General features: G+C 48.4%; 1 protein-coding gene across 1 annotated transcript; it reads left to right on the forward strand.

Moving 5' to 3' along the window:
* The first annotated feature begins 218 nt into the window (after window positions 1-218).
* LOC137439975 (PDZ domain-containing protein 11) lies at window positions 219-27369 on the forward strand. The gene is made up of 7 exons (XM_068136300.2): window positions 219-348; window positions 14036-14162; window positions 24991-25074; window positions 25186-25242; window positions 26798-26896; window positions 26988-27048; window positions 27160-27369. The coding sequence occupies exons 2-7, from the start codon at window positions 14052-14054 to the stop codon at window positions 27189-27191; spliced, it is 444 nt and encodes a 147-aa protein (XP_067992401.1). The 5' UTR covers window positions 219-348; window positions 14036-14051; the 3' UTR covers window positions 27192-27369.
* Window positions 27370-27559: the final 190 nt, after the last annotated feature.

Here is a 27559-nt window from a genome sequence, read left to right on the forward strand (position 1 = left end):
CACCCAGGCCAACAAGACCATAAACATGCACCTTAGCCTGAAATCTGAAGTACACAATCAATCCTAACACACACATAAAAAACCCCGAAGGGCCATAATGGATGATCGTACAAATGAACCCCTCGTTAGTTCATTCACCGCAATCAGGTGTGTTCAAGTGGCGTATATAGAGCCTCACGGCTCTGAAAATGGCACCCAATTCTACACGAAGAAGAAGAAGAACGACAGGGCGGATATTCGGATGTGACGTTTCACACGATTTTTTTTTTTTTCACGTCGCTGTGGAGAATTGTTCATCTGTTCTTATTCCGTTTTTCCCGGAATAACGAGAGAGAGAGAGAGAACGAGGTGAGGACGAGAGAACGCCGATTGCCGGAAAGGTTTCACAAATAGTTCCAGAAGGTTTCACAGTTTTCCTTCCGCGGCGATATTTCAATAATTAACGTCTGTTATTGTACACGCGATGTACTGCCGGCACATCCTCTGTTATTGTACACGCGATGTATTGCCGGCACATCCTCTGTTATTGTACACGCGATGTACTGCCGGCACATCCTCTGTTATTGTACACGCGGTGTACTGCCGGCACATCCTCTGTTATTGTACACGCGGTGTACTGCCGGCACATCCTCTGTTATTGTACACGCGGTGTACTGCCGGCACATCCTCTGTTATTGTACACGCGGTGTACTGCCGGCACATCCTCTGTTATTGTACACGCGATGTACTGCCGGCACATCCTCTGTTATTGTACACGCGATGTACTGCCGGCACATCCTCTGTTATTGTACACGCGATGTACTGCCGGCACATCCTCTGTTATTGTACACGCGATGTACTGCCGGCACATCCTCTGTTATTGTACACGCGATGTACTGCCGGCACATCCTCTGTTATTGTACACGCGATGTACTGCCGGCACATCCTCTGTTATTGTACACGCGATGTACTGCCGGCACATCCTCTGTTATTGTACACGCGATGTACTGCCGGCACATCCTCTGTTATTGTACACGCGATGTACTGCCGGCACATCCTCTGTTATTGTACACGCGATGTACTGCCGGCACATCCTCTGTTATTGTACACGCGATGTACTGCCGGCACATCCTCTGTTATTGTACACGCGATGTACTGCCGGCACATCCTCTGTTATTGTACACGCGATGTACTGCCGGCACATCCTCTGTTATTGTACACGCGATGTACTGCCGGCACATCCTCTGTTATTGTACACGCGATGTACTGCCGGCACATCCTCTGTTATTGTACACGCAATGTACTGCCGGCACATCCTCTGTTATTGTACACGCGATGTACTGCCGGCACATCCTCTGTTATTGTACACGCGATGTACTGCCGGCACATCCTCTCTTATTGTAGACGCGGTGTACTGCCGGCACATCCTCTGTTATTGTACACGCGACGTACTGCCGGCACATCCTCTCTTATTGTAGACGCGGTGTACTGCCGGCACATCCTCTTATTGCACACGCGGTGTACTGCTGGCACATCCTCTGTTATTGTACATGCGGTGTACTGCCGGCGCATCCTCTGTTATTGTACATGCGATGTACTGCCGGCACATCCTCTTGGTGTACTGCCGGCGCATCCTCTGTTATTGTACACGCGATGTACTGCCGGCACATCCTCTGTTAATGTTATTGTACACGCGATGTACTGCCGGCACATCATCTGTTATTGTACACGCGGTGTACTGCCGGCACATCCTCTGTTAATGTTATTGTACACGCGATGTACTGCCGGCACATCCTCTGTTATTGTACACGCGATGTAATGCCGGCACATCCTCTGTTATTGTACACGTGATGTACTGCCGGCACATCCTCTGTTGGTGTTATTGTACACGCGATGTACTGCCGGCACATCCTCTGTTGGTGTTATTGTACACGCGATGTACTGCCGGCACATCCTCTGTTATTGTACACGCGATGTGCTGCCGGCGCATCCGCTGTTAATGTTATTGTACACGCGATGTACTGCCGGCACATCCTCTGTTATTGTACACGCGATGTACTGCTGGCACATCCTCTGTTATTGTACACGCGGTGTACTGCCGGCACATCCTCTGTTATTGTACACGCGGTGTACTGCCAGCACATCCTCTGTTAATGTTATTGTACACGCGATGTACTGCCGGCACATCCTCTGTTAATGTTATTGTACACGCGATGTACTGCCGGCACATCCTCTGTTATTGTACACGCGATGTACTGCCGGCACATCCTCTGTTATTGTACACGCAATGTACTGCCGGCACATCCTCTGTTAGTGTTATTGTACACGCGATGTACTGCCGGCACGTCCTCTGTTAGTGTTATTGTACACGCAATGTACTGCCGGCACATCCTCTGTTAATGTTATTGTACATGTTATTGCACATTGTACATGTACGTGATGTACTGCCGGCGCATCCTCTGTTAATGTTATTGTACACGCGATGGACTGCCGGCACATCCTCTGTTAATGTTATTGTACATGTTATTGCACATTGTACATGTACGTGATGTACTGCCGGCGCATCCTCTGTTAATGTTATTGTACACGCGATGTACTGCCGGCACATCCTCTTATTGTACACGCGATGTACTGCCGGCACATCCACTGTTAATGTTATTGTACACGCGATGTACTGCCGGCACATCCTCTGTTATTGTACACGCGATGTAATGCCGGCACATCCTCTGTTGGTGTTATTGTACACGCTATGTACTGCCGGCACATCCTCTGTTATTGTACACGTGATGTACTGCCGGCACTTCCTCTGTTAGTGTTATTGTACACGCGATGTACTGCCGGCACATCCTCTGTTAATGTTGTTGTACACGCGATGTACTGCCGGCACATCCTCTGTTAATGTTATTGTACATGTTTTTGCACATTGTACATGTACGTGATGTACTGCCGGCACATCCTCTGTTATTGTACACGCGATGTACTGCCGGCACATCCTGTTATTGCACACGCGATGTACTGCCGGCACATCCTGTTATTGTACACGCGATGTACTGCCGGCACATCCTCTGTTATTGTACACGCGATGTACTGCCGGCACATCCTCTGTTAATGTTATTGTACACGCGATGTACTGCCGGCACATCCTCTGTTAGTGTTATTGTACACACGATGTACTGCCGGCACATCCTCTGTTAATGTTATTGTACACGCGATGTACTGCCGGCACATCCTCTGTTATTGTACACGTGAAGTACTGCCGGCACTTCCTCTGTTAGTGTTATTGTACACGCGATGTACTGCCGGCACATCCTCTGTTAATGTTGTTGTACACGCTATGTACTGCCGGCACATCCTCTGTTAATGTTATTGTACATGTTTTTGCACATTGTACATGTACGTGATGTACTGCCGGCACATCCTCTGTTATTGTACACGCGATGTACTGCCGGCACATCCTGTTATTGCACACGCGATGTACTGCCGGCACATCCTGTTATTGTACACGCGATGTACTGCCAGCACATCCTCTGTTAATGTTATTGTACACGCGATGTACTGCCGGCACATCCTCTGTTAATGTTATTGTACACGCGATGTACTGCCGGCACATCCTCTGTTATTGTACACGCGATGTACTGCCGGCACATCCTCTGTTATTGTACACGCAATGTACTGCCGGCACATCCTCTGTTAGTGTTATTGTACACGCGATGTACTGCCGGCACGTCCTCTGTTAGTGTTATTGTACACGCAATGTACTGCCGGCACATCCTCTGTTAATGTTATTGTACATGTTATTGCACATTGTACATGTACGTGATGTACTGCCGGCGCATCCTCTGTTAATGTTATTGTACACGCGATGGACTGCCGGCACATCCTCTGTTAATGTTATTGTACATGTTATTGCACATTGTACATGTACGTGATGTACTGCCGGCGCATCCTCTGTTAATGTTATTGTACACGCGATGTACTGCCGGCACATCCTCTTATTGTACACGCGATGTACTGCCGGCACATCCACTGTTAATGTTATTGTACACGCGATGTACTGCCGGCACATCCTCTGTTATTGTACACGCGATGTAATGCCGGCACATCCTCTGTTGGTGTTATTGTACACGCTATGTACTGCCGGCACATCCTCTGTTATTGTACACGCGATGTACTGCCGGCACATCCTCTGTTACTGTACACGTGATGGACTGCCGGCACATCCTCTGTTAGTGTTATTGTACACGCGATGTACTGCCGGCACATCCTCTGTTAATGTTATTGTACATGTTTTTGCACATTGTACATGTACGTGATGTACTGCCGGCACATCCTCTGTTATTGTACACGCGATGTACTGCCGGCACATCCTGTTATTGCACACGCGATGTACTGCCGGCACATCCTGTTATTGTACACGCGATGTACTGCCGGCACATCCTCTGTTATTGTACACGCGATGTACTGCCGGCACATCCTCTGTTAATGTTATTGTACACGCGATGTACTGCCGGCACATCCTCTGTTAGTGTTATTGTACACACGATGTACTGCCGGCACATCCTCTGTTATTGTACACGCGATGTAATGCCGGCACATCCTCTGTTGGTGTTATTGTACACGCGATGTACTGCCGGCACATCCTCTGTTATTGTACACGTGAAGTACTGCCGGCACTTCCTCTGTTAGTGTTATTGTACACGCGATGTACTGCCGGCACATCCTCTGTTAATGTTGTTGTACACGCTATGTACTGCCGGCACATCCTCTGTTAATGTTATTGTACATGTTTTTGCACATTGTACATGTACGTGATGTACTGCCGGCACATCCTCTGTTATTGTACACGCGATGTACTGCCGGCACATCCTGTTATTGCACACGCGATGTACTGCCGGCACATCCTGTTATTGTACACGCGATGTACTGCCGGCACATCCTCTGTTATTGTACACGCGATGTACTGCCGGCACATCCTCTGTTAATGTTATTGTACACGCGATGTACTGCCGGCACATCCTCTGTTAGTGTTATTGTACACACGATGTACTGCCGGCACATCCTCTGTTAATGTTATTGTACACGCGATGTACTGCCGGCACATCCTCTGTTATTGTACACGTGAAGTACTGCCGGCACATCCTCTGTTAGTGTTATTGTACACGCGATGTACTGCCGGCACATCCTCTGTTAGTGTTATTGTACACGCGATGTACTGCCGGCACATCCTCTGTTCATGTTATTGCACATTGTACATGTACGTGATGTACTGCCGGCGCATCCTCTGTTAATGTTGTTGTACACGCTATGTACTGCCGGCACATCCTCTGTTATTGTACACGCGATGTACTGCCGGCACATCCTCTGTTATTGTACACGCGATGTACTGCCGGCACATCCTCTGTTAATGTTATTGTACACGCGATGTACTGCCGGCACATCCTCTGTTATTGTACACGCGATGTACTGCCGGCACATCCTCTGTTATTGTACACGCGATGTACTGCCGGCACATCCTCTTGTACACGCGATGTACTGCCGGCACATCCTCTGTGAATGTTATTGTACACGCGATGTACTGCCGGCACATCCTCTTGTTGTACACGTAATGTACTGCCGGCACATCCTCTGTTATTGCACACGTGATGTCCTGCCAGCACGTCTTCTGTTATTGCACACATGATGTCCTGTCAGGACATCCTTTTTTATTACACTCCTGATGTTGCACACATGATGTCCTGCTGGCATGTCTTCTTTTATTGCACGCATGATGTCCTGCTGGCACGTCTTCTGTTATTGCACGCATGATGGCCCGCCAGGACGTCCTTTTTTATTGCACTCCTGATGTTGCACACATGATGTCCTGCTGGCATGTCTTCTTTTATTGCACGCATGATGTCCTGCTGGCACGTCTTCTGTTATTGCACACATGATGTCCCGCCAGGACGTCCTTTTTTATTACACTCCTGATGTTGCACACATGATGTCCTGCTGGCACGTCTTCTGTTATTGCATGCATGATGTCTTGCTGGCACATCTTCTGTTATTGCATGCATGATGTCCTGCCAGGCAAGCTGCTTAGTAACTGAACGTCTGGCTTGGCAAGCGCTGGCTAGCTGTTTAGTAACAACGTCTGGCTTTGCAAGTGCTGGCTAGCTGCTTATTAACTGAATGTCTGGCTTGGCAAGTGTTGGCAAGCTGCTTAGTAACTGAATGTCTGGCTTGGCAAGCGCTGGCAAGCTGCTTTGTAACTGAATGTCTGGCTTGGCAAGCGCTGGCAAGCTGCTTAGTAACTGAATGTCTGGCTTGGCAAGCGCTGGCAAGCTGCTTAGTAACTGAATGTCTGGCTTGGCAAGCGCTGGCAAGCTGCTTTGTAACTGAACACCTGGCCTGGCAGCGCTGGCTAGCTGCTTAGTAACTGAATGTCTGGCTTGGCAAGCGCTGGCTAGCTGCTTAGTAACTGAACACCTGGCCTGGCAGCGCTGGCTAGCTGCTTAGTAACTGAATGTCTGGCTTGGCAAGTGCTGGCTAGCTGCTTAGTAACTGAACACCTGGCCTGGCAGCGCTGGCTAGCTGCTTAGTAACTGAACGTCTGGCTTGGCAAGTGCTGGCTCACTGCTTAGTAACTGAACACCTGGCCTGGCAGCGCTGGCTAGCTGCTTAGTAACTGAACACCTGGCCTGGCAGCGCTGGCTAGCTGCTTAGTAACTGAACACCTGGCCTGGCAGCGCTGGCTAGCTGCTTAGTAACTGAATGTCTGGCTTGGCAAGTGCTGGCTCACTGCTTAGTAACTGAATGTCTGGCTTGGCAAGCGCTGGCTAGCTGCTTAGTAACTGAACGTCTGGCTTGGCAAGCGCTGGCTAGCTGCTTAGTAACTGAACGTCTGGCTTGGCAAGTGCTGGCTAGCTGCTTAGTAACTGATCGTCTGGCTTGGCAAGTGCTGGCTAGCTGCTTAGTAACTGAACACCTGGCCTGGCAGTGCTGGCTAGCTGCTTAGTAACTGAATATCTGGCTTGGCAAGCGCTGGCTAGCTGCTTAGTAACTGAACGTCTGGCTTGGCAAGTGCTGGCTAGCTGCTTAGTAACTGAATATCTGGCTTGGCAAGCGCTGGCTAGCTGCTTAGTAACTGAACGTCTGGCTTGGCAAGTGCTGGCTCGCTGCTTCGTAACTGAATGTCTGGCTTGGCAAGTGTTGGCTAGCTGCTTAGTAACTGAACGTCTGGCTTGGCAAGCGCTGGCTAGCTGCTTAGTAACTGATGGCAAGCGCTGGCTGTCTGCTTAGTAACTGATGGCAAGCACTGGCTGTCTGCTTAGTAACTGATGGCAAGTGCTGGCTAGCTGCTTAGTAACTGAACATCTGGCCTGGCAAGCGCTGGCTAGCTGCTTAGTAACTGAACATCTGGCCTAGCAAGCGCTGGCTAGCTGCTGAGTAACTGATGGCAAGCACTGGCTAGCTGCTTCGTAACTGATGGCAAGTGCTGGCTAGCTGCTTAGTAACTGAACATCTGGCCTGGCAAGCGCTGGCTAGCTGCTTAGTAACTGAACATCTGGCCTGGCAAGCGCTGGCTAGCTGCTGAGTAACTGATGGCAAGCACTGGCTAGCTGCTTCGTAACTGATGGCAAGTGCTGGCTAGCTGCTTAGTAACTGATGGCAATCGCTGCCTGTCTGCTTCGTAACTGATGGCAAGCGCTGGCTGTCTGCTTAATAACTGAACATCTGGCCTGGCAAGCGCTGGCTAGCTGCTTAGTAACTGAATGGCTGGCCTGGCAAGCGCTGGCTAGCTGCTTAGTAACTGAATGGCTGGCCTGGCAAGCGCTGGCGAGCTGCTTAGTAACTCAACATCTGGCCTGGCTAGCTGCTTAGTAACTGAACGTCTGGCTTGGCAAGCGCTGGCTAGCTGCTTCGTAACTGATGGCAAGCGCTGGCTCGCTGCTTAGTAACTGAACATCTGGCCTGGCAAGTGCTGGCTAGCTGCTTAGTAACTGATGGCAAGCGCTGGCTAGCTGCTTAGTAACTGATGGCAAGCACTGGCTAGCTGCTTAGTAACTGATGGCAAGCACTGGCTAGCTGCTTCGTAACTGATGGCAAGTGCTGGCTAGCTGCTTAGTAACTGATGGCAAGCGCTGGCTGTCTGCTTCGTAACTGATGGCAAGCGCTGGCTGTCTGATTAGTAACTGATGGCAAGCGCTGGCTGTCTGCTTAGTAACTGAACATCTGGCCTGGCAAGCGCTGGCTGGCTGCTTAGTAACTGATGGCAAGCGCTGGCTAGCTGCTTAGTAACTGATGGCAAGCGCTGGCTGTCTGCTTAGTAACTGATGGCAAGCGCTGGCTGTCTGCTTAGTAACTGATGGCAAGCGCTGGCTGTCTGCTTAGTAACTGATGGCAAGCGCTGGCTGTCTGCTTAGTAACTGATGGCAAGCACTGGCTGTCTGCTTAGTAACTGATGGCAAGCACTGGTTGTCTGCTTAGTAACTGATGGCAAGCACTGGCTGTCTGCTTAGTAACTGATGGCAAGCACTGGCTGTCCGCTTAGTAACTGATGGCAAGCACTGGCTGTCCGCTTAGTAACTGATGGCAAGCACTGGCTGTCTGCTTCGTAACTGATGGCAAGCACTTGCTGTCTGCTTAGTAACTGATGGCAAGCACTGGCTAGCTGCTTAGTAACTGATGGCAAGCGCTGGCTAGCTGCTCAGTAACTGATGGCAAACGCTGGCTGTCTGCTTAGTAACTGATGGCAAGCACTGGCTGTCTGCTTCGTAACTGATGGCAAGCACTGGCTCGCTGCTTAGTAACTGATGGTAAGTGCTGGCAAGCTGCTTAGTAACTGATGGCAAGCGCTGGCAAGCTACTTAGTAACTGATGGCAAGCGCTGGCTAGCTGCTTTGTAACTGATGGCAAGCACTGGCAAGCTGCTTAGTAACTGATGGCAAGCGCTGGCAAGCTACTTAGTAACTGATGGCAAGCGCTGGCTAGCTGCTTAGTAACTGATGGTAAGCGCTGGCAAGCTGCTTAGTAACTGATGGCAAGCGCTGGCAAGCTGCTTTGTAACTGATGGGAAGCGCTGGCTAGCTGCTTAGTAACTGATGGCAAGCGCTGGCAAGCTACTTAGTAACTGATGGCAAGCGCTGGCTAGCTGCTTAGTAACTGAACGTGCACCCTGGTGCTTGGACAGAATTTATTTGTTTATCCGACTTTTACAATCTTTATTTTATTTATATGTCATTATTAACGCGACAATGTAGAACACAAATCACGTTCATAATAATTCCAACAACCCCCAGTTTTGCAGTAGTTTAATTTAAATACATGGTGGTGTATTGTAAAAGGGTGCTGTTTCGGTATTGCTCCTGGTCCACGTCAATATCATAAAACTTGCGGATTTTTTTAAACGATTTTTAAATTCACCATTTTATTAAAATTGAAGTGACATTGCATTGCATCGTGTTCTATGAGCTCTCTAGTTTATGTTGTGCAGAGATGTCTGATTTTCAAGCAGGTGGAAGATGACCTCGCTCAAACGACAAGGTGAAAAGTGCAGAGAGAGGATGTGCAAGAACAGCAGAGCAGGTTTTTTGGATAGGTGAGCTGATGCGGTCCAGTAGCAGAGTCAGAGTCGAGGGTTGAAAGAACCTTCTCAGATGCAAATTATAGGGTCCAGGAGCAGGTGGGTACGACCAGGAGCAGGTGGGTACCCAGAGTGAGGTGTTGGGGACACGGATTTTGAAGCGGGCACAGAATTGAGGCATTCGGTCGGCTGTCGTGCCATTTGAAGAGATGGAAGGGAGCTCCAGAGACTGACTAAACGAGGCACCACCGGGTTTCAGAGGAGGGAGACGAGTTTGGGTTTTGGAGGAGGGAGACTAGTTTGGATTTTAGAGGAGGGGGACGAGTTTGGGTTTTGGAGGAGGGAGACGAGTTTGGGTTTTGGAGGAGGGACATTAGTTTGGGTTTTAGAGGAGGGAGACGAGTTTGGGTTTTGAAGGAGGGAGACGAGTTTGGGTTTTGAAGGAGGGAGACGAGTTTGGGTTTTGGAGGAGGGAGACTAGTTTGGGTTTTCGAGGAGGGAGACGAGTTTGGGTTTTAGAGGAGGGAGACGAGTTTGGGTTTTTGAGGAGGGAGACGAGTTTGGGTTTTTGAGGAGGGAGACGAGTTTGGGTTTTTGAGGAGGGAGACGAGTTTGGGTTTTTGAGGAGGGAGACGAGTTTGGGTTTTGGAGGAGGGAGACGAGTTTGGATTTTGTAGGAGGGCGACGAGTTTGGGTTTTGGAGGAGGGAGACGAGTTTGGGTTTTGGAGGAAGGAGAAGAGTTTGGGTTTTGGAGGAGGGAGACGAGTTTGGGTTCTGGAGGAGGGAGACGAGTTTGGGTTTGAGAGGAGGGAGACGAGTTCGGGTTTTGGAGGAGGGAGAAGATTTTGGGTTTTGGAGGAGGGAGAAGATTTTAGGTTTTGGAGGAGGGAGACGAGTTTGGGTTTTGGAGGAGGGAGACGAGTTTGGGTTTTGGGGGAGGGCGGCAAGTTTGGGTTTTGGAGGAGGGAGACGAGTTTGGGTTTTGGAGGAGGGAGACGAGTTTGGGTTTTGGAGGAGGGAGACGAGTTTGGATTTTGGAGGAGGGAGACGAGTTTGGGTTTTGGAGGAGGGAGACGAATTTGGGTTTTGGAGGAGGGAGACGAATTTGGGTTTTGGAGGAGGGAGATTAGTTTGGGTTTTAGAGGAGGGAGACGAGTTTGGGTTTTGAAGGAGGGAGACAAGTTTGCGTTTTGGAGGAGGGAGACGAGTTTGGGTTTTGGAGGAGGGAGACTAGTTTGGGTTTTGGAGGAGGGAGACGAGTTTGGGTTTTGGAGGAGGGAGACGAGTTTAGGTTTTGGAGGAGGGAGACGAGTTTGAGTTTTAGAGGAGGGAGACGAGTTTGGGTTTTGGAGGAGGGAGACGAGTTTGGGTTTTGGAGGAGGGAGACTAGTTTGGGTTTTGGAGGAGGGAGACGAGTTTGGGTTTTGGAGGAGGGAGACGAGTTTGGGTTTTAGAGGAGGGAGACGAGTTTGGGTTTTGGAGGAGGGAGACTAGTTTGGGTTTTGGAGGAGGGAGACGAGTTTGGGTTTTTGAGGAGGGAGACGAGTTTGGGTTTTGGAGGAAGGAGAAGAGTTTGGGTTTTGGAGGAGGGAGACGTGTTTGGGTTTTGGAGGAGGGAGACGAGTTTGGGTTTTGAGGAGGGCGACGAGTTTGGGTTTTGGAGGAGGGAGACGAGTTTGGGTTTGGGAGGAGGGAGACGAGTTTGGGTTTTCGAGGAGGGAGACGAGTTTGGGTTTTGGAGGAGGGAGAAGATTTTGGGTTTTGGAGGAGGGAGAAGATTTTAGGTTTTGGAGGAGGGAGACGAGTTTGGGATTTGGAGGAGGGAGACAAGTTTGGGTTTTGGGGGAGGGCGACAAGTTTGGGTTTTGGAGGAGGGAGACGAGTTTGGGTTTGAGAGGAGGGAGACGAGTTTGGGTTTTGGAGGAGGGAGACGAGTTTGGGTTTTGGAGGAGGGAGACGAGTTTGGGTTTTGGAGGAGGGAGACGAGTTTGGGTTTTGGAGGAGGGAGACGAGTTTGGATTTTGGAGGAGGGAGACGAGTTTGGGTTTTGGAGGAGGGAGACGAATTTGGGTTTTAGAGGAGGGAGACGAGTTTGGGTTTTGGAGGAGGGAGATTAGTTTGGGTTTTAGAGGAGGGAGACGAGTTTGGGTTTTGGAGGAGGGAGACGAGTTTGGATTTTGGAGGAGGGAGACTAGTTTGGGTTTTGGAGGAGGGAGATGAGTTTGGGTTTTGGAGGAGGGAGACGAGTTTGGATTTTGGAGGAGGGAGACGAGTTTGGGTTTTGGAGGAGGGAGACGAGTTTGGGTTTTGGAGGAGGGAGACTAGTTTGGGTTTTGGAGGAGGGAGACGAGTTTGGGTTTTTGAGGAGGGAGGCGAGTTTGGGTTTTGGAGGAGGGACACGAGTTTGGATTTTGGAGGAGGGAGACGAGTTTGGGTTTTGGAGGAGGGAGACGAGTTTGGATTTTGGAGGAGGGAGACGAGTTTGGGTTTTGGAGGAGGGAGACGAGTTTGGGTTTTGGAGGAGGGAGACGAGTTTGGGTTTTGGAGGAGGGAGAAGATTTTGGGTTTTGGAGGAGGGAGAAGATTTTGGGTTTTGGAGGAGGGAGACGAGTTTGGGTTTTGGGGGAGGGAGACGAGTTTGGGTTTTGGGGGAGGGAGACGAGTTTGGGTTTTGGGGGAGGGAGACGAGTTTGGGTTTTGGAGGAGGGAGATGAGTTTGGGTTTTGGAGGAGGGAGACGAGTTTGGGTTTTGGAGGAGGGAGACGAGTTTGGGTTTTGGAGGAGGGAGACGAGTTTGGGTTTTGGAGGAGGGAGAAGATTTTGGGTTTTGGAGGAGGGAGACGAGTTTGGGTTTTGGAGGAGGGAGACGAGTTTGGGTTTTGTGGGAGGGAGACGAGTTTGGGTTTTGGAGGAGGGAGACGAGTTTGGGTTTTGTGGGAGGGAGACGAGTTTGGGTTTTGGAGGAGGGAGACGAGTTTGGGTTTTGTGGGAGGGAGACGAGTTTGGGTTTTGTGGGAGGGAGACGAGTTTGGGTTTTGGAGGAGGGAGACGAGTTTGGGTTTTGGAGGAGGGAGACGAGTTTGAAAGTTCCATGTTGAGGTTGAACAGATGTTGTTTTCTGGCTCTTCTGAGAGTAAACGAACACTTGTTGTGGATTTTTTTGAATGCACTGAGATTGCCTTTGGTCGGATTAGGCTTCCAGAAAGAGAAGGCAAGCTGTTTCAGAGCAACTACCTCACCACAGTATTCAGTGTACCATGGGCGGGAAGAAAGGTAGGATACGAACGAAGATGAGATGGCATTGGTCTGTGCACGAAACCGAGAAGGTTTGTGTGGAAGAATTCACAGGCTGAGTTAACATCAGGGGGGGAGAGAGAGAGATCTGAGGAGAGATGGCTGCGTTCGTCCCCACATGGGTGGGTGGTTCGTGTGCAGCCACCCAGCTGCTGGTTGCATCATTTTCTGTGGGCGCGTCTGCCGCTGATGCAATGCCTCTCCTTAACCAGTTATCTGGTACTCATTTTGCCGACCTCGGAAAGATGACGGGCTGAGTCGACCCCACCCGGCGTTAATTCAACAAGATTCTAACTCAGGACCTTGGGATCCCAAGCCCGCCACCCTAACCATTAGGCCAACACCAGGTATCCCACCCGCCACCCTAACCATTAGGCCAACACCAGGTATCCCACCCGCCACCCTAACCATGAGGCCAACACCAGGTATCCCACCCGCCGCCCTAACCATTAGGCCAACACCAGGTATCCCACCCGCCACCCTAACCATTAGGCCAACACCAGGTATCCCACCCGCCACCCTAACCATTAGGCCGACACCAGGTATCCCACCCGCCACCCTAACCATTAGGCCAACACCAGGTATCCCACCCGCCACCCTAACCATGAGGCCAACACCAGGTATCCCACCCGCCGCCCTAACCATTAGGCCAACACCAGGTATCCCACCCGCCACCCTAACCATTAGGCCAACACCAGGTATCCCACCCGCCACCCTAACAATTAGGCCAACACCAGGTATCCCACCCGCCACCCTGACCATTAGGCCAACACCAGGTATCCCACCCGCCACCCGAACCATTAGGCCAACACCAGGTATCCCACCCGCCACCCGAACCATTAGGCCAACACCAGGTATCCCACACGGGTAAATTTGTGTTAACCTGCCCAACCAATTTGCCCCATTTGTGCAGCCGGCGTATGAAATTTGCCGAGTCCAATGGAGTTGTCGTTACATTACCGGTCAGAGTGATTCACGGATTCAAAGATCACCTCTTCATTCACTCAGTTATTTTCGGGAGTGTAATATTTTCCTGATATTTAGTTGCCGTTCATTACAAGGCAAATGCAGCACTGCACCTGCACAGACATCTATGATTACCTTCCTCAAAATCCCCACGCCGTAAACACCAAAACACGTTATCAAATTTGAACCTTTTAACCTTTCATCGTTTTCAACCCCCACACCCTCCATTTCAGTTTGTCATTTGTTCCTATGGCCATTCAACCCAGCCTTGGTCGTTCGGCTTCCGAGATCTCCTACGAGGGTTACGTAGTACAACTTCCACGCTACGAGCCTCCACCACCCTGGATCCCAAAACGCGAGGTTTGCCACTGCTGCGCTGTTCCGTAAAGGCTAAGAAGTTTTATTTGCACCGTTTGTTGTGCACCGGTCCTTTCCTTTTCCATCTCCAGGCGCTGCATGACGTCATCGCCGGGCACCAAAGTGGGTGCGGGGATGACTCGCGCTGAAAGGGAGTACTCGGTTTTCACTCCGGTTGTTTGTTGTACACCGCTCCTTTCCTATTCCATCTCCAGGCGCTGCATGACGTCATCGCCGGGCACCAAAGGGGGTCCGGGGATGACCCGCGCTGAAAGGGAGTACTCAGTTTTCACTCTGGTTGTTTGTTGTACACCGCTCCTTTCCCATTCCATCTCCAGGCGCTGCATGACGTCATCGCCGGGCATCAAAGGGGGTCCGGGGATGACGCGCGCTGAAAGGGAGTACTCAGTTTTCACTCCAGTTTCTTTCTTGTTACTTGCGAAAATCAGATTTTTCAAGTATATTGCTTGGACTTGTGTGTTATTCTGTCTGTTTGTGTTTGTGAGGTCAAAGGTCACCTGGAGGTCAGTTTCTAAAATTGTCACGTTTCATCCAATTGACTTGAAAATTGAACACCATTTGAATATTGCGTCACTAAATGGGAAACCAACTATTTTTAAGGTCAAAAGCTCAAAGGTGAACTTAAAGTCAAACTTCCCAAAATCATCAATTTTCATCTGAAAAATCATCAATTTTCATCCGATTGACTTGAAAATTTAACAGCATTTGCATAGTGCCTCTGAATTGGGAAACCAACTATTTTTGATGTCAAAGGTCAACTCAAGGTCAAACTTCTAATATGATCAATTTTCATCTGAAAAATCATCAATTTTAATCCGATTGAACCGAGCTTTGATTATGATGGCCAATTTTTATTTTGATGAAATTGACAATTTCATTTATCCATGGCAACTTTTTTTGGGGGAAAGGGGTGGATTTTATCGTGACGACTCTGCCTGACGTCTTCTTGTTGCTTGCGAAAAGCGAAGATTTTTTTTCAAGTATATTGCTTGGTCTTGTGCGTTATTCTGTCTGTGTTTGTCTGTATGTCAGTTGCCTACAGGTCACAATTTTCAACCGATCTTCAAGAAACATCACCAAATGGTAGAGTTGGTCATAAGCAAGAAGCCTGTTGTTTTTGGGGTCAAAAGGTCAACATAGGCCAAATTTCTAAAATCCTCAATTTCCATCCAATTGACATGAAATTCTAAGAAGACTTGCATATCAGCTTACTGAAACCAACCACCAACTATTTTTGAGGTCAACGTAGGCCAAAACTTCAACATTGGCCGAATTTCTAAAATCCTCAATTTTCATTTGATTGACTTGAAATTTGAAGAGCATTTACATACCAGGTCAATGAATTCAACCACCAATTATTTTTGAGGTCATCGTAGGTCAACAACTTATTTTAGGGATTTCGCAAGTATCGTGCTATGCACAACATATTTCTTGTTTGTTTGTCCAGGTGATATCTCAGCCATCCTTTGAGCTAACAACAACAACAGGCATTTTAAGGCCATTTTCCTTGCAAGAGTAGGGGTTAGCCTTGTGGTCCCCATGACAATCTTCTCCATTTTGCCATATTTTCTGCTTCTCCCCTTGTTAACCCCCTTGCCCGCATTTCTTCTTCCACCATCTTTAGCCAAGTCTTTCTCGGTCTTCCCCGTCCTCTACTTCCCTCTACATTCATTTCCATCACTCTTCTCAACCAGTCACTTTCATCCTTCCGCAACACATGACCAAACCATCTCAACCTGTTCCTCTTCACAGCATCAATCGCGTGCTCTATTCCCATCATCTTTCGCAATTCATCATTTGTCTTCCTCTCTCTCAACGATACTCCGCACATCCACCGAACCATTCGTATTTCCACCCTTTCCAGCCTTCGTTGCTGCTCTACGTTCATTACCCATGTCTCGCTCCCATAAATCATAACACTTCTCACACGTGCAGCATACACCTTTCCCTTCAACTTCAACGACACTCCCCTCCTCGTCAGCACGCCACTCAGTTCCCGAAACTTCCTCCAAGCACATCTCACTCCAGCAACCATTGCCGAGTCTGATCCACCTTCTCCATTCAGCATGTCTCCGAGGTAGCAAAATGTTTTCACACCTTCCAGCTTCACGCCGTCTCCAAGATCCAACTCAACATTTCCTCCATCTGCAGCTCCCTCTGTGCACACCTTACATTTGAATGTAGCTGCCACACTGGTTAATGACCCTCTCACACCACTACATTTTTGATGAACCCACTCAGCGCACATTGTACATTGAATGGAATTTACTCTGACACCCTTCCTGCACACAGCACACAGCCACTTCCCAGTTCTTTCCACCTCACCACATGCTTTACCACTAGCCATCACCTTCGTTTTTCTGATGGTCACCTTCAGACCTTTTGTCTCCATACATTCCTTCCACTTGTTCATCTTCTCCTTCAGTCCATCCATACTTTCTGCAATCAACACCAGATCATCTGCATACAACAACTCCCACGGTAAACCCTCCTTTACGTTCCGAGCCAGCACATCCATCACAGCTACAAATAGTAGTGGACTTAGTACCGACCCCTGATGCACTCCCACCTTCACCTCAAACTCACCACTGTTCCCGTCCTTCGTCCTTACAGCTGTGCGTGCTCTTTTGTACATTGCCATCACTACTCTGATAAATCATTCCTCCACTCCTAACTTCCTCAATGCCCATGTCAATACTTCACGTGGAACCCTATTGAATGCTTTCTCCAGATCAACAAACCCAAGAAACAACTTCTTCCTCTTCTCCATGTACTTCTCCTGCAACTGCCTCACAATAAAATGCACGTCTGTCGTTCCTCTTCCTGGCATAAAACCAAACTGCATTTCGTCAATCTTCACTTTCTTCCTTATCCTCCTCTCCAACACCATTTCCAATACCTTCATTCCATGCTCCAATAACTTTATCGCTCGATACCAGCCACAGTCCAGAGGGTCACCTTTCCCCTTGTATAGAGGGACGAGGGTACTCAGTTCCCAATCCACTGGAATGCGGCCTTCTTTCACCACCAGATTGCAGATCTCTGTCATTCTCTTCACACCCCAATTTCCCGCTGCCTTCAACATATCTCCCACAACTCCCGTCGGCCCTCCCGCTTTTCTACTCTTCATTGCTTTTATTGCTTCCTCAACTTCCTTCTAGGTTATCTTCTCTGCCGGTCTTAAAACTGGGTTACTCTCTATGTTGCCATCCCATTCATTCTCTACATTCAACAGTATTTCCATATGTCTCTTCCATCTTCCTTTAATTCCATCTGGGTCCACAACGATTTGTCCCACTTCACCCTTCAAGCAACTCACCCCCATCACATCACACCTCTCTTTCGCTATCTGCTTTGCAATCCTGAATACCGCTCTCTGACCCTCTTCCGAATCCAAGCATTCTCCGAACATTTTCCTCCATGCTTCCTGCGCCTTTGCTACCACTTTCTTTGCAGCCTCCATGGCTGCCTTATAACTTTTATGCTCTGCCTTTTCTGCCCCCGTACCCTTTTGCCACTCCTTGAAGTTCTTCCTCTTCTCGTCAATCCTCTTTCCAAGTTAATCATCCCACCACCATGTTTCCGAGTGTCTCGGTAGTCCTTTTGTCCATCCGCATACCTCACCAACGACTCCCAACAGACTATCTTTCATTGACATCCAACCACTTTCAAGCTCAACCACATCATCTCTACCCTACTCAGCCTCTCTTTTAATGCCTCCCTCACTGTCACCTCTTTCAACCTCCACACCTTTATTCTCGGTTGTTACTTCACCCGCCGAGCTCTCCTCGCACCTTTCACCCTTGTGTCGCAGACAACCAAGTGGTGCTGTGAAACAGCCTCCTCCCCCAGGATCACCTTTGTGTCCCGGAGGTGCCCCCTATCTCGCCTACGCACCAGCAGGTAGTCAACGGTTGTCGTCGACCCACCTGACGTGTATGTAGCAAGCTTATTATCCTCTTTCTGGAACTGAGTATTACAAATCAACAAATCAGCTCCATCAGCAAACTCCAAAATCCTTTCACCTTCTCCATTTCTCACACCATATCCGTAACCCCCATGGACTCCCTCAACACCGTCTATACTCCTTCCCACCCTGTCCATTTAGGTCTCCTCCTCCCACAACAACTTCCTCATCTTTCACGTTTTCCATCAGCTTCTCTATCGCACACCAGAACTTGTCCTTCTCTTCATCGCTCCGACCAACCTGCGGGGCATATCCCGAGATGACGTTCACCAAGAGCTTTCCAGTCATCATTTTCACCATCATCAACCTATCACTCACTTTCGTCACACTCACCACACTGTCTACAAACTCCTCAGAAAACAGGACACCAACACCATTCATGCCTTCTGGGCACCCTTGCCACACAAACTTGTATTTCTGTCCCTGCCTACCCTTCACCATTCTCACACCACTTCCCTTCCATCTCGTCTCCTGCACACAACATATGTCCACCCTTCTTTTGACCAATACTTCCACCACTTTTTTTTTTTTTTTTTTTTTTTTTTGTTTGTTGTATACAAGATCGAGGCTCGTGAACGAGCGAACATTAATCACACAGAAAGACAAACAGACACACAAAACAAATAACATCGGGAGCGGTAGACAAGATGGGGAGAGAGGGGGAAGGACACAAACACAACATTTGAGAGCAGGGACCGAGAGACATGGAGACATCGAGAGAACTGTGGGAGGGCTTTGGGGGGAGGGCATGGGAAGGGGGGGGGTGGGAGAGGTATAAAACATATGGACACTGCCAAGACTTCCAGGAAAGAAGTTGGAATTTCAAACAAGGTGGATCTGGGGTGAATTAGTGGGGGTAGAAAAGATCAAGGTTTTGGATGGGGGAAGATAAGAGATGGTGGTGAACAGCTCTTTTGAAGACCTGGAGGGAGGAGTGTGATTGAAGTGAGTGTGGGAGTTTGTTCCAGAGGCGGGAGAAAAGAGGAATGAAAGAGTGAAGGTGAGCAGAGAGCCGAGATTTCGGCAGTTTAACCATCAGAGGGTGGCTGGCAGATCTTGTGCGACCTGTAGGAATATTTGGGGGACAGAGCACAGAGAGAGCTGGGGGAGCAAGGCCGGAGAGGAGTCGGTAGAAGACAGAAAGACCACCTACCTGCCTGCGGTGAGTGAGTGAAAGGCCCTCAGAGATAGCTTCATCGCGGGAGATTCCAATGATTCTGAAAGCTTTGGATTCAACAGCGTGAAGCCGAGCCAGGTGTGAGGCAGGAGCACCAGCCCATAGGGGAGAACAGTATTCCATTGAGCTGCGGATGAAAGCCTTGTATGTGGTGAGGAGCTCAGGTGTGCCTAGGAAGGACTTCGCACGACGGAGGATGCCCAGTCGGCGACTGGCTTTGGAGGCCAGCTTGGAAATGTGGTTTTCCCAAGAAAGATCATGGCAGATGGTGAGACCCAAAAGCTTGAGCGACAGAACTTCTTGGAGAGGATTGTTGAGAAAGTAGATGGGAGGGTTGTCCAGTCGATCTTTTCGGAGAGACATAGTAAGAGTGTGAGATTTGTCAGGATTGAAAGACATGTTCCACATGTTTGACCAGTCTGTGATTTTGTCCAGGTCTTCAGAGAGTGAGGAGGCTGCAGACTGCCGATCTGAGGGAAGAGGAATGGAGCGGCAGAGAGTGGAGTCATCAGCAAAGAGATACAGAGGATTTTCCAGAGAGTCGGAGGGATCATTGATAAAGACCAGAAAAAGCACAGGGCCCAGCACACTGCCTTGGGGAACTCCAGCCTGAACGGGAAGGGGAGATGAGAGAAATCCATTCAGGGCCACACGTTGACTACGACCAGAGAGGAAGTCCGCAAGCCATGCATGGAGATTTCCATGGATACCATAGGAGGAGAGTTTGGTGAGCAGAGCTGGGTGCCAGACCGTATCGAAGGCACGTGATATGTCAAGGGAGACAGCTCTGATTTCCTGTTTGGCATTGAGGACCTCCATCCATTGTTGAGACAGCAGAAGCAGCATGTCCAGAGTAGAGTGACCTGGTCTGAAACCAAATTGATGATCAGAGATCAAGCCATTGGAGAAGAGGAAAGATTTCATATCCGAAGCAGTGATGGATTCCATGACTTTGCTGATAATTGGGAGCAGGCTGATTGGTCTGTAGTTGCAAGGATCTGTTTTTGCACCTTTTTTGTGTAAAGCGGTAATGTTTGCTGATTTCCAGGATGCTGGCAGATGACTTTGAGCAAAAGATAGGGTGAAAAGAACAGAGAGAGGGTGAGATAGAGCGGCAGAGCAGGATTTTAGGACCCGTGGGCTGATGCCATCTGGTCCAGTTGCAGAATCAGAGTCGAGGTTTGACAAAAACTCCTCCACCTTGTCAGGAGAGAAGGTCACAGAGTCCAGGAGCAGTTTGGTTCGACTGGGAAAGGTGGGAACAGAGAGAGATGGGTTTGGGACTAAGGATTTTGAGGCAAACACAGAGTTAAAGGCATTCGGCTTTGTCACGTGCGATGTCAACTGTGTGGCCATTTGAGGTAAGGGAGGGGATGGAGGGGGAACAAACACCAGAAACGGATTTGACCAGACGCCACCAGGATTTGGAGGAAGGAGACAGGTTTGAGAGTTCATTCTTGAGTGAGGAGAGATAGTGCTTCCTGGCACTCCTGAGGGTAGACACACACTTGTTCCGAGCTTGGTGGAAGGAACTGAGATTTCCTTCAGTTGGATTAGCCTTCCAAGAGGCAAAGGCAAGTTGTTTCAGGGCAACTGCCTCACCACAAGATTCAGTGTACCATGGACGGGAGGAAGGGTAAGACAACTGAAGGCGAGATGGGATAAATCTGTGCATGAGAGAGTTCAGTTTGCTTTGGAAGAATTCCCAGGAAGAATTGATGTCAGAGGCAGTGGAGATGGGAGACCAATCCAGACGATTGATGGCTGCTTGAAGACCGTCCTAGTCGGCCTGAGTGAAATGCCAGACTCGTCGACGCTGAGGAGGCTCTCTGAGAATGGCCAGAGAGATGTCCACTTTGACAAGCACATGATCAGAAGAACCGATTGGAGCAGAAGAAGAGCAGCAGACATTAGCAGGGAAGTTGGTCATAACCAAGTCTAGAAGAGAAGATACTCCATTGGCTGAGATCCGGGTCGGGAAATTGACAGATTGTGTCAATCCCAGTGAGTCACAGAAGTCCTTTGCTGAGGTGCCATGACTGGTGAGAGAGGAACCCACACCCAACCAGGTGGCATGATGACAATTGAAGTCACCACATATGAGGAAGAGAGAGTTGGGATGAGTGGATAGAAGTTGGTCCATGTTGTCAGACAGTGAAATGTAGATGGAGTCATCACTGTTTGGGGGACGGTACAGAACACATATGAACAAAAGGTGGGAGCGGAGAGGAAGCCGTAGCCAGAGGTACTCCTGGGGGTGAGGAGGAGAGAGGGCAGTGCAAGGAGAGTGAGGAAGAGAGTTTTTGATAAAGATAGCCACCCCACCACCAGGCCGAGGCTCAGGTCTATCATACCGGAGGAGGGAGTAACCAGGAAGAGATATTAAGGAATCAGAGACATCTTGAAGGAGGAAAGTCTCTGTTAAGCAGATCAAGTCTGGATTGTCAGAAGCAACCTGTGTGGAGAGATCAGTCAGGTTTGAGCGAAGGCCCCGGATGTTTGAGGTCCATACCGTTAATGAAGAGAGAGGGGGAGCATCGGGTACAGGACAGGGGAGGGGAGGAGTAGGGTAAGATGAAGGATGAGAGGGGGAGGTAGGGAGAGCAGTTGTTAGTGTGTCAGCGATTGCAGAAGAGTTCCAAGAAAGGGAAGGATGAGGAGGATGAAAGGTTTGAAGGTGAAGGGATGAGGCATAGTGAGGGGTTGTTTGATGGGGGGCAGAGGAAAGAAGAAGGTTGGGGGGGGTGGAGGTATGAGATAGAAGGGAGACGAAGTGGGGAGGAGGCAGCTTTGAGGAGGAGGGGAGAGGAGGGAGAATTGGAGAGGAATGGTATGGGGGGAGATTTGAATGGGAGGGGTTGGGGGGGAGTTTTGAAGGGGAGGAGTGAGGGGGGAGTTTAGGAGGGGAAGGGCAAGGGGGGAGTTCAGGAGTGGAAGGGCAAGGGGGGAGTTCAGGAGTGGAGGGGTAGGGGGGGAGTTTAAGAGTGGCGGGGCAAGGGGGGAGTTTAGGAGTGTAGGTGCAAGGGGAGGGATTTGGATGAGAGGGGCAAGAGGGGAGTTTAGAAAGTGGATGATTAATGAAAGACGAACATTGAAAACAAATTGGGTTTGTTGTGATTTTCAAGTTAGCAATCCGGTTCAGAATGTTGGGGGAGGGATGGAATGAATGTGAATTTAGACCATGTAGTGAGGGAGACGTATAAGATATTGAATTTCTTTTTTTTGAGGTGGAATGAGTTGGAGAGGAAATTGAGAAAAGCCTTTTAAATAGGAAGAAAAACAGCGTGTTGTAAAATACCACTGAGTAAAACACTGAAGGGGAAAGGTTATACATATTTAAATAATATTTAAACAGAACCGTGAACAATCTTATGTGCACAAAAATACCAACGGGGGGAGAGCCGAGAGGGACCACCACGAGTCACGTGAAGGGCAAACGGTGATCTCCCAGTCATTGACCCTACATTCCATGTCCCAAACCTCAGAAACCGATCTCCACGTCGGGCATCAGACGTTTCGTCATAAATAGAGTGATTTCCACCCTTGCTTCGATCGGGTTCCCCACCTTGAGTTTTGACGAGAGGGAGTGGGGTCCCCGACGGGGTACTTCGGGCTGTACCCTGCCCATATGTAGTTGTAATTGTCATGGTTCTCTTTTTGAGGCAATGTTTATATGGCCGGATGCCCTTCCTGACGCCAACCATTTTAGTCGCCTCTTACGACACCTATTCTACCTATTCTAAACCGGGGCACACACCTGGTTAAGCTAAGTTAATCAGTTGATTTCCAGTTAATTTTAACAGTTAATTTTAACAGTTAATTTTAACAGTTAACAGTTGATCCTTTGAGCTAAGAAGCTGAAATTTAGGCGAAATAGTGAGCATGCATTTGTGCCTTGCCAAAAATGGTATTTTTGTGTATTGATTAATTTCTTAATTATTATCGATTAATTTGGTACTTATTTATTTCCTTTCTCATCTCGGGCACCTTTTGAGTTAGGAAGCTGATATTTGGACATGACAATGACCAAGTGATTTGACTGTAAAGGGTATTTTTGCTTAATTGATTAATCAATTAATCGATTAATTATGTATTGGTTTCATCAATTCTTTTAATCATTTCATTAATTTTCAGAAAGTGACAGATTCGGATGAAACAGTTGGTTTTTGGATGAAACACTGGTGCTTTGGATATGCTATTAGCCAATTTATTAAGAAATCCATTATTTTACTGTTATTATTTATTTATTTTAATTACGCAATTAATCAATCAATTATTTTACACCGCTCCCTTGCAATACCGGTTCTATGTGCTGCACGGTGGCATTGCTGGGCGCAAAAGGCATCAACAATGTGGCGCACTGGAGGATGTGTTATTTATGTATTTGGCATGGAGGCGGTGTACTTTGAATGTAGCTCTACTTGTTTTTATTATTTATTTTGAAGACTTTCAGCTGCTGTGTTGTCTTTGCTTCAAAGTCAGCACCCTCCAGACGATAACAACATGTTGATTTCATCTAAGGGGAATCAAATACTCTGGAGACAATTTATTATTCTGTACCAGGTAACTTCACATGGAGATTATTATAAACCCACCACTCAATTGCGGGTGTGACCGAACAAGCGCCCAATTGCGGGTGTGACCGAACAAGCGCCCAATTGCGGGTGTGACCGAACAAGCGCCCAATTGCGGGTGTGACCGAACAAGCGCCCAATTGCGGGTGTGACCGAACAAGCGCCCAATTGCGGGTGTGACCGAACAAGCGCCCAATTGCGGGTGTGACCGAACAAGCGCCCAATTGCGGGTGTGACCGAACAAGCGCCCAATTGCGGGTGTGACCGAACAAGCCCCCAATTGCAGGTGTGACTGAACAAGTGACAAATTGTTTGGCGAGACCAAACAAGCACCCAATTGCGGATGTGACCGAACAAGCGACAAATTGTTGACGTGGCCGAACTAGCGCCCAATTTCAGGTGTGACCGAACAAGCGCCAAATTGCAGGTGTGACCGAACAAGCGCCAAATTGCAGGTGTGACCGAACAGCACTAAATTGTTGGCATGACCGAACAAGCACCCAATTGTTGGCGTGGCTGAACATTCGAACAAGCACTTGAATTTTTTTTGGTGTGTTTCATCGAGTAAATTGGCAAATGAATTGGCAAATTGGCAATTGGCAAATGAAATTTTCTGCTCTCCGCCACTCCTTCATACCTCTTCTCTCCCGCCTCTGGAACAAACTCCCTCACTCTCTTCAATCCCACTCCACCCTCCAGGTCTTTAAAACAGCTGTTCACCACCATCTCTTATCTTCCCCCATCCAAAACCTTGATCTTTTCTACCCCCGCTAATTTCACCCCAAATCCTACATTTTTTTGAAATACCAACTTCTGTCCTGGAAGTGCTTGGTCTCCTTGTGTTTTGTACCTCTCCCTCCCGCCCCCTTCCCACGCCTCCTCCCCGCAGGCCCTCTCCCTCCCGCGCTTCTCCCTGCTCTCAGGTGTTGTGTTTGTGTGCTTCCCCTCCTCTCCCCATCTTGTCTTCCGCTCCCTCTTTTTGTATGTTTTGTTTGTCTGGTTGATTTGTTTGTGAAATAAATGCCTCGATTCAGTATACAAAAAAAAAAACACAACACTTTTTTATCCTTACACGTGCCTGTATCTCACCAGAGGTTGAGGCACCCAGATTACAACAATGACCTCAACCGTTTCCTCCCACGAACAGTCCACCTGCGCAAGCCACCTAGTGGTCAAGTATGTGCATCGCAACACTAATGCAGCACATGAATGCAGTTCAGCAATACATTTGCTTCATACCTTTCCTTCTCTCTATTCCCTCCATGCGAATGACTTTTGATCATGCAGTTGGGATTTAACATCAGAGGAGGTCGTGCATCGCAGCTTGGAATCTACGTGTCCAAGGTGAAGTAAAATACAAGTAAAAGTAACTGATTTGTAGAAATGGCCAGTTTGTGGTTAATATAATATAGCGTGACAGAATAATTCTGATGAGGTGGGCTCGCCTCTGAGCTTTTGAGTGTGGGTTTGATTCCCAAACTGACAAAGCTGTCAAAGTGTTCCTCTGAGGGCAAGGCCTAACATGCATGGTGTGGTGCAACATCGTGCCTGCGAAGAACTGATCGAACAGTTGAAAGTCGGGTGGCGAATCAAATGCAGATTAGACAGCTGAAAGATGCGTGCGACACCTCTATGCCAGCCTGTCTGACTGAACTACGATCAATTTCGGTCACATTTTTACATTCATGGGATGATGTAAAACGGTTAAGGAAATAGAGAGTAGTTACCATGGAGATACAGCATCAATTGTTTTTAATGTTTTGTTTGTTTTGGGGGTCTGGGTTGGCACTGCATTTTGGTACATATCCCAAGTTCCCTTGAAGAATTTGAGGCACCAAGGAAGTGTCGACTGGCACCTCGTTGAAACCACATCAGGTTGGGAGTCAGGTAGATCTTTACCGACAATGCGAGAGCAACAAGGTAATTTACATGAGATGAACTTGTGTTCCAGAAGTTTAGAATCAAAATTCGGAAAGGGAAGCTCCACTCGTTTTAAAACAGGATTCCTGCAGATCGTCAAGGAAACATCATTCCGCATCATTGTCTTGGAAAACAAAAACAAAGCACAATTGAATGGAAAAGGTAACTTGTATACTTTTTCCAGCAATTAATGTGGCGACCTTCTTGCGTCACCTGCGTGGTAAAGAAACAGCTGCACCATGCATTGGAATTGCTGGGAAATTCACACTAACCTCCTTCACATCACGTTTTTAACTCAACTGGACGTTCATCACATACTGAACCGTCTCGTCGTCGTCTCTCGCCCGTTAACTTTTCGACGTTAACACTCCAGCGTCCACAAATATCAACCGATTCTGATCAAACTTGACATGCAGCATCCTTTCCCCAAGGACCAGGTTGGTGTTACATTTCAGCCCGATCCGTTGAAAAATGGCGGACTTAGGCGACCATTTTGATTTTGGTCATGAAAACGACGTCAACACTCTAGCGTCCACAAATATTAACATTTTGATCAAACATAGAATGTTTAACCCTTACCACACAAGGTAGGTTGATATTGCATTCAAACCCGATCCGTCACAAAATGGCCGCCATATTGTTTTCAACTCCGAAACGACGTTAAGACTGACGTCCACAAATATTTATGGATTTTGATCAAACTTGGTGTGTAAAGTTGTCCAGTCAGTTCAGTTGAGTTCTGCTTCCCTGGGAGCTCTAGTTTTATATACAAGATGTGAAGTATTCCTTAATGATCGGATCAAGTGAGTGCTTTCCAAAATTTCCGTTGTTTGCTTTCACCGTTAGATGTTAACTCACAACGTGCTGTCGGTCCAGTGTCCAAGTCGAAGCCATTGTAAAGGCTGAAAGCAGAGCTTGATTTAAAACTGAAACGAAAACAAATGAAAGTTTACAGTGTGATGTAATCGTGTGCCTGTAGGTACTCCGTGGGTCCGACTCCGAGCGGGTTGGTTTAAAGGAAGGAGACCAGGTCTTGGTCGTTAACGGCACCGATTTCCAGGATATTGACCATGCAAAGGTACAGCTTAGGAAGGAAGAAGCTTGGTAGAGCGTAGGTAACAAGACGGGTAATTCAATGCAGTCGTTTAAATTCCTTTGGTTTGTTGCAGGCCGTACAGATCCTCAAGTCAGCTGCAGATATCACCATGAAGGTTCGATACTTCCCATACGGTGAGCAAGATTTTGGACAATTTGTCTCTGCACTACTATGCTTCCCTGTGCCTCGGCTTACCACGCTGAGCCGTGTTCCTCCCCTTCTAACACCTCTTCAATCTCCGTCAGGATTCAGGAAACAATTGGAGAGAAACGCATGAACTTGAGAATCAAGCTGATGGTAAAGTTAGAGAGTGGCGGACACATGCAAGCGACCAACCGGACATCATGTGTCCGCCAGTCGTCCTTTCTCATGCCTTCGGTGTAACATATGGAAGATGCCTCGTGAACCTGAAACAATTTGAATTGAACTGCAAATTAAAGATGGAAACGACACAAGACCATTAAATGGAACTTTTAAATCATTCTTGTTTGATATGTAAGCCATGAAGGCTTGCATGTCGCCCACCCCCATTTGCGCAGCGGGCGCGGCCCTCGTCGCCATGTGCGAGGGGCGCCATTTTGTGCGCCTGCAAACCCCACTGCCGCACCCTCATTAATTTCCTCTCCCAATTGTTCCACTTCGTCC

This window comes from Myxine glutinosa, chromosome 14, assembly GCF_964187855.1.
Source record: "Myxine glutinosa chromosome 14, kmMyxGlut1.1, whole genome shotgun sequence".
Lineage (NCBI taxonomy): Eukaryota > Metazoa > Chordata > Myxini > Myxiniformes > Myxinidae > Myxine > Myxine glutinosa.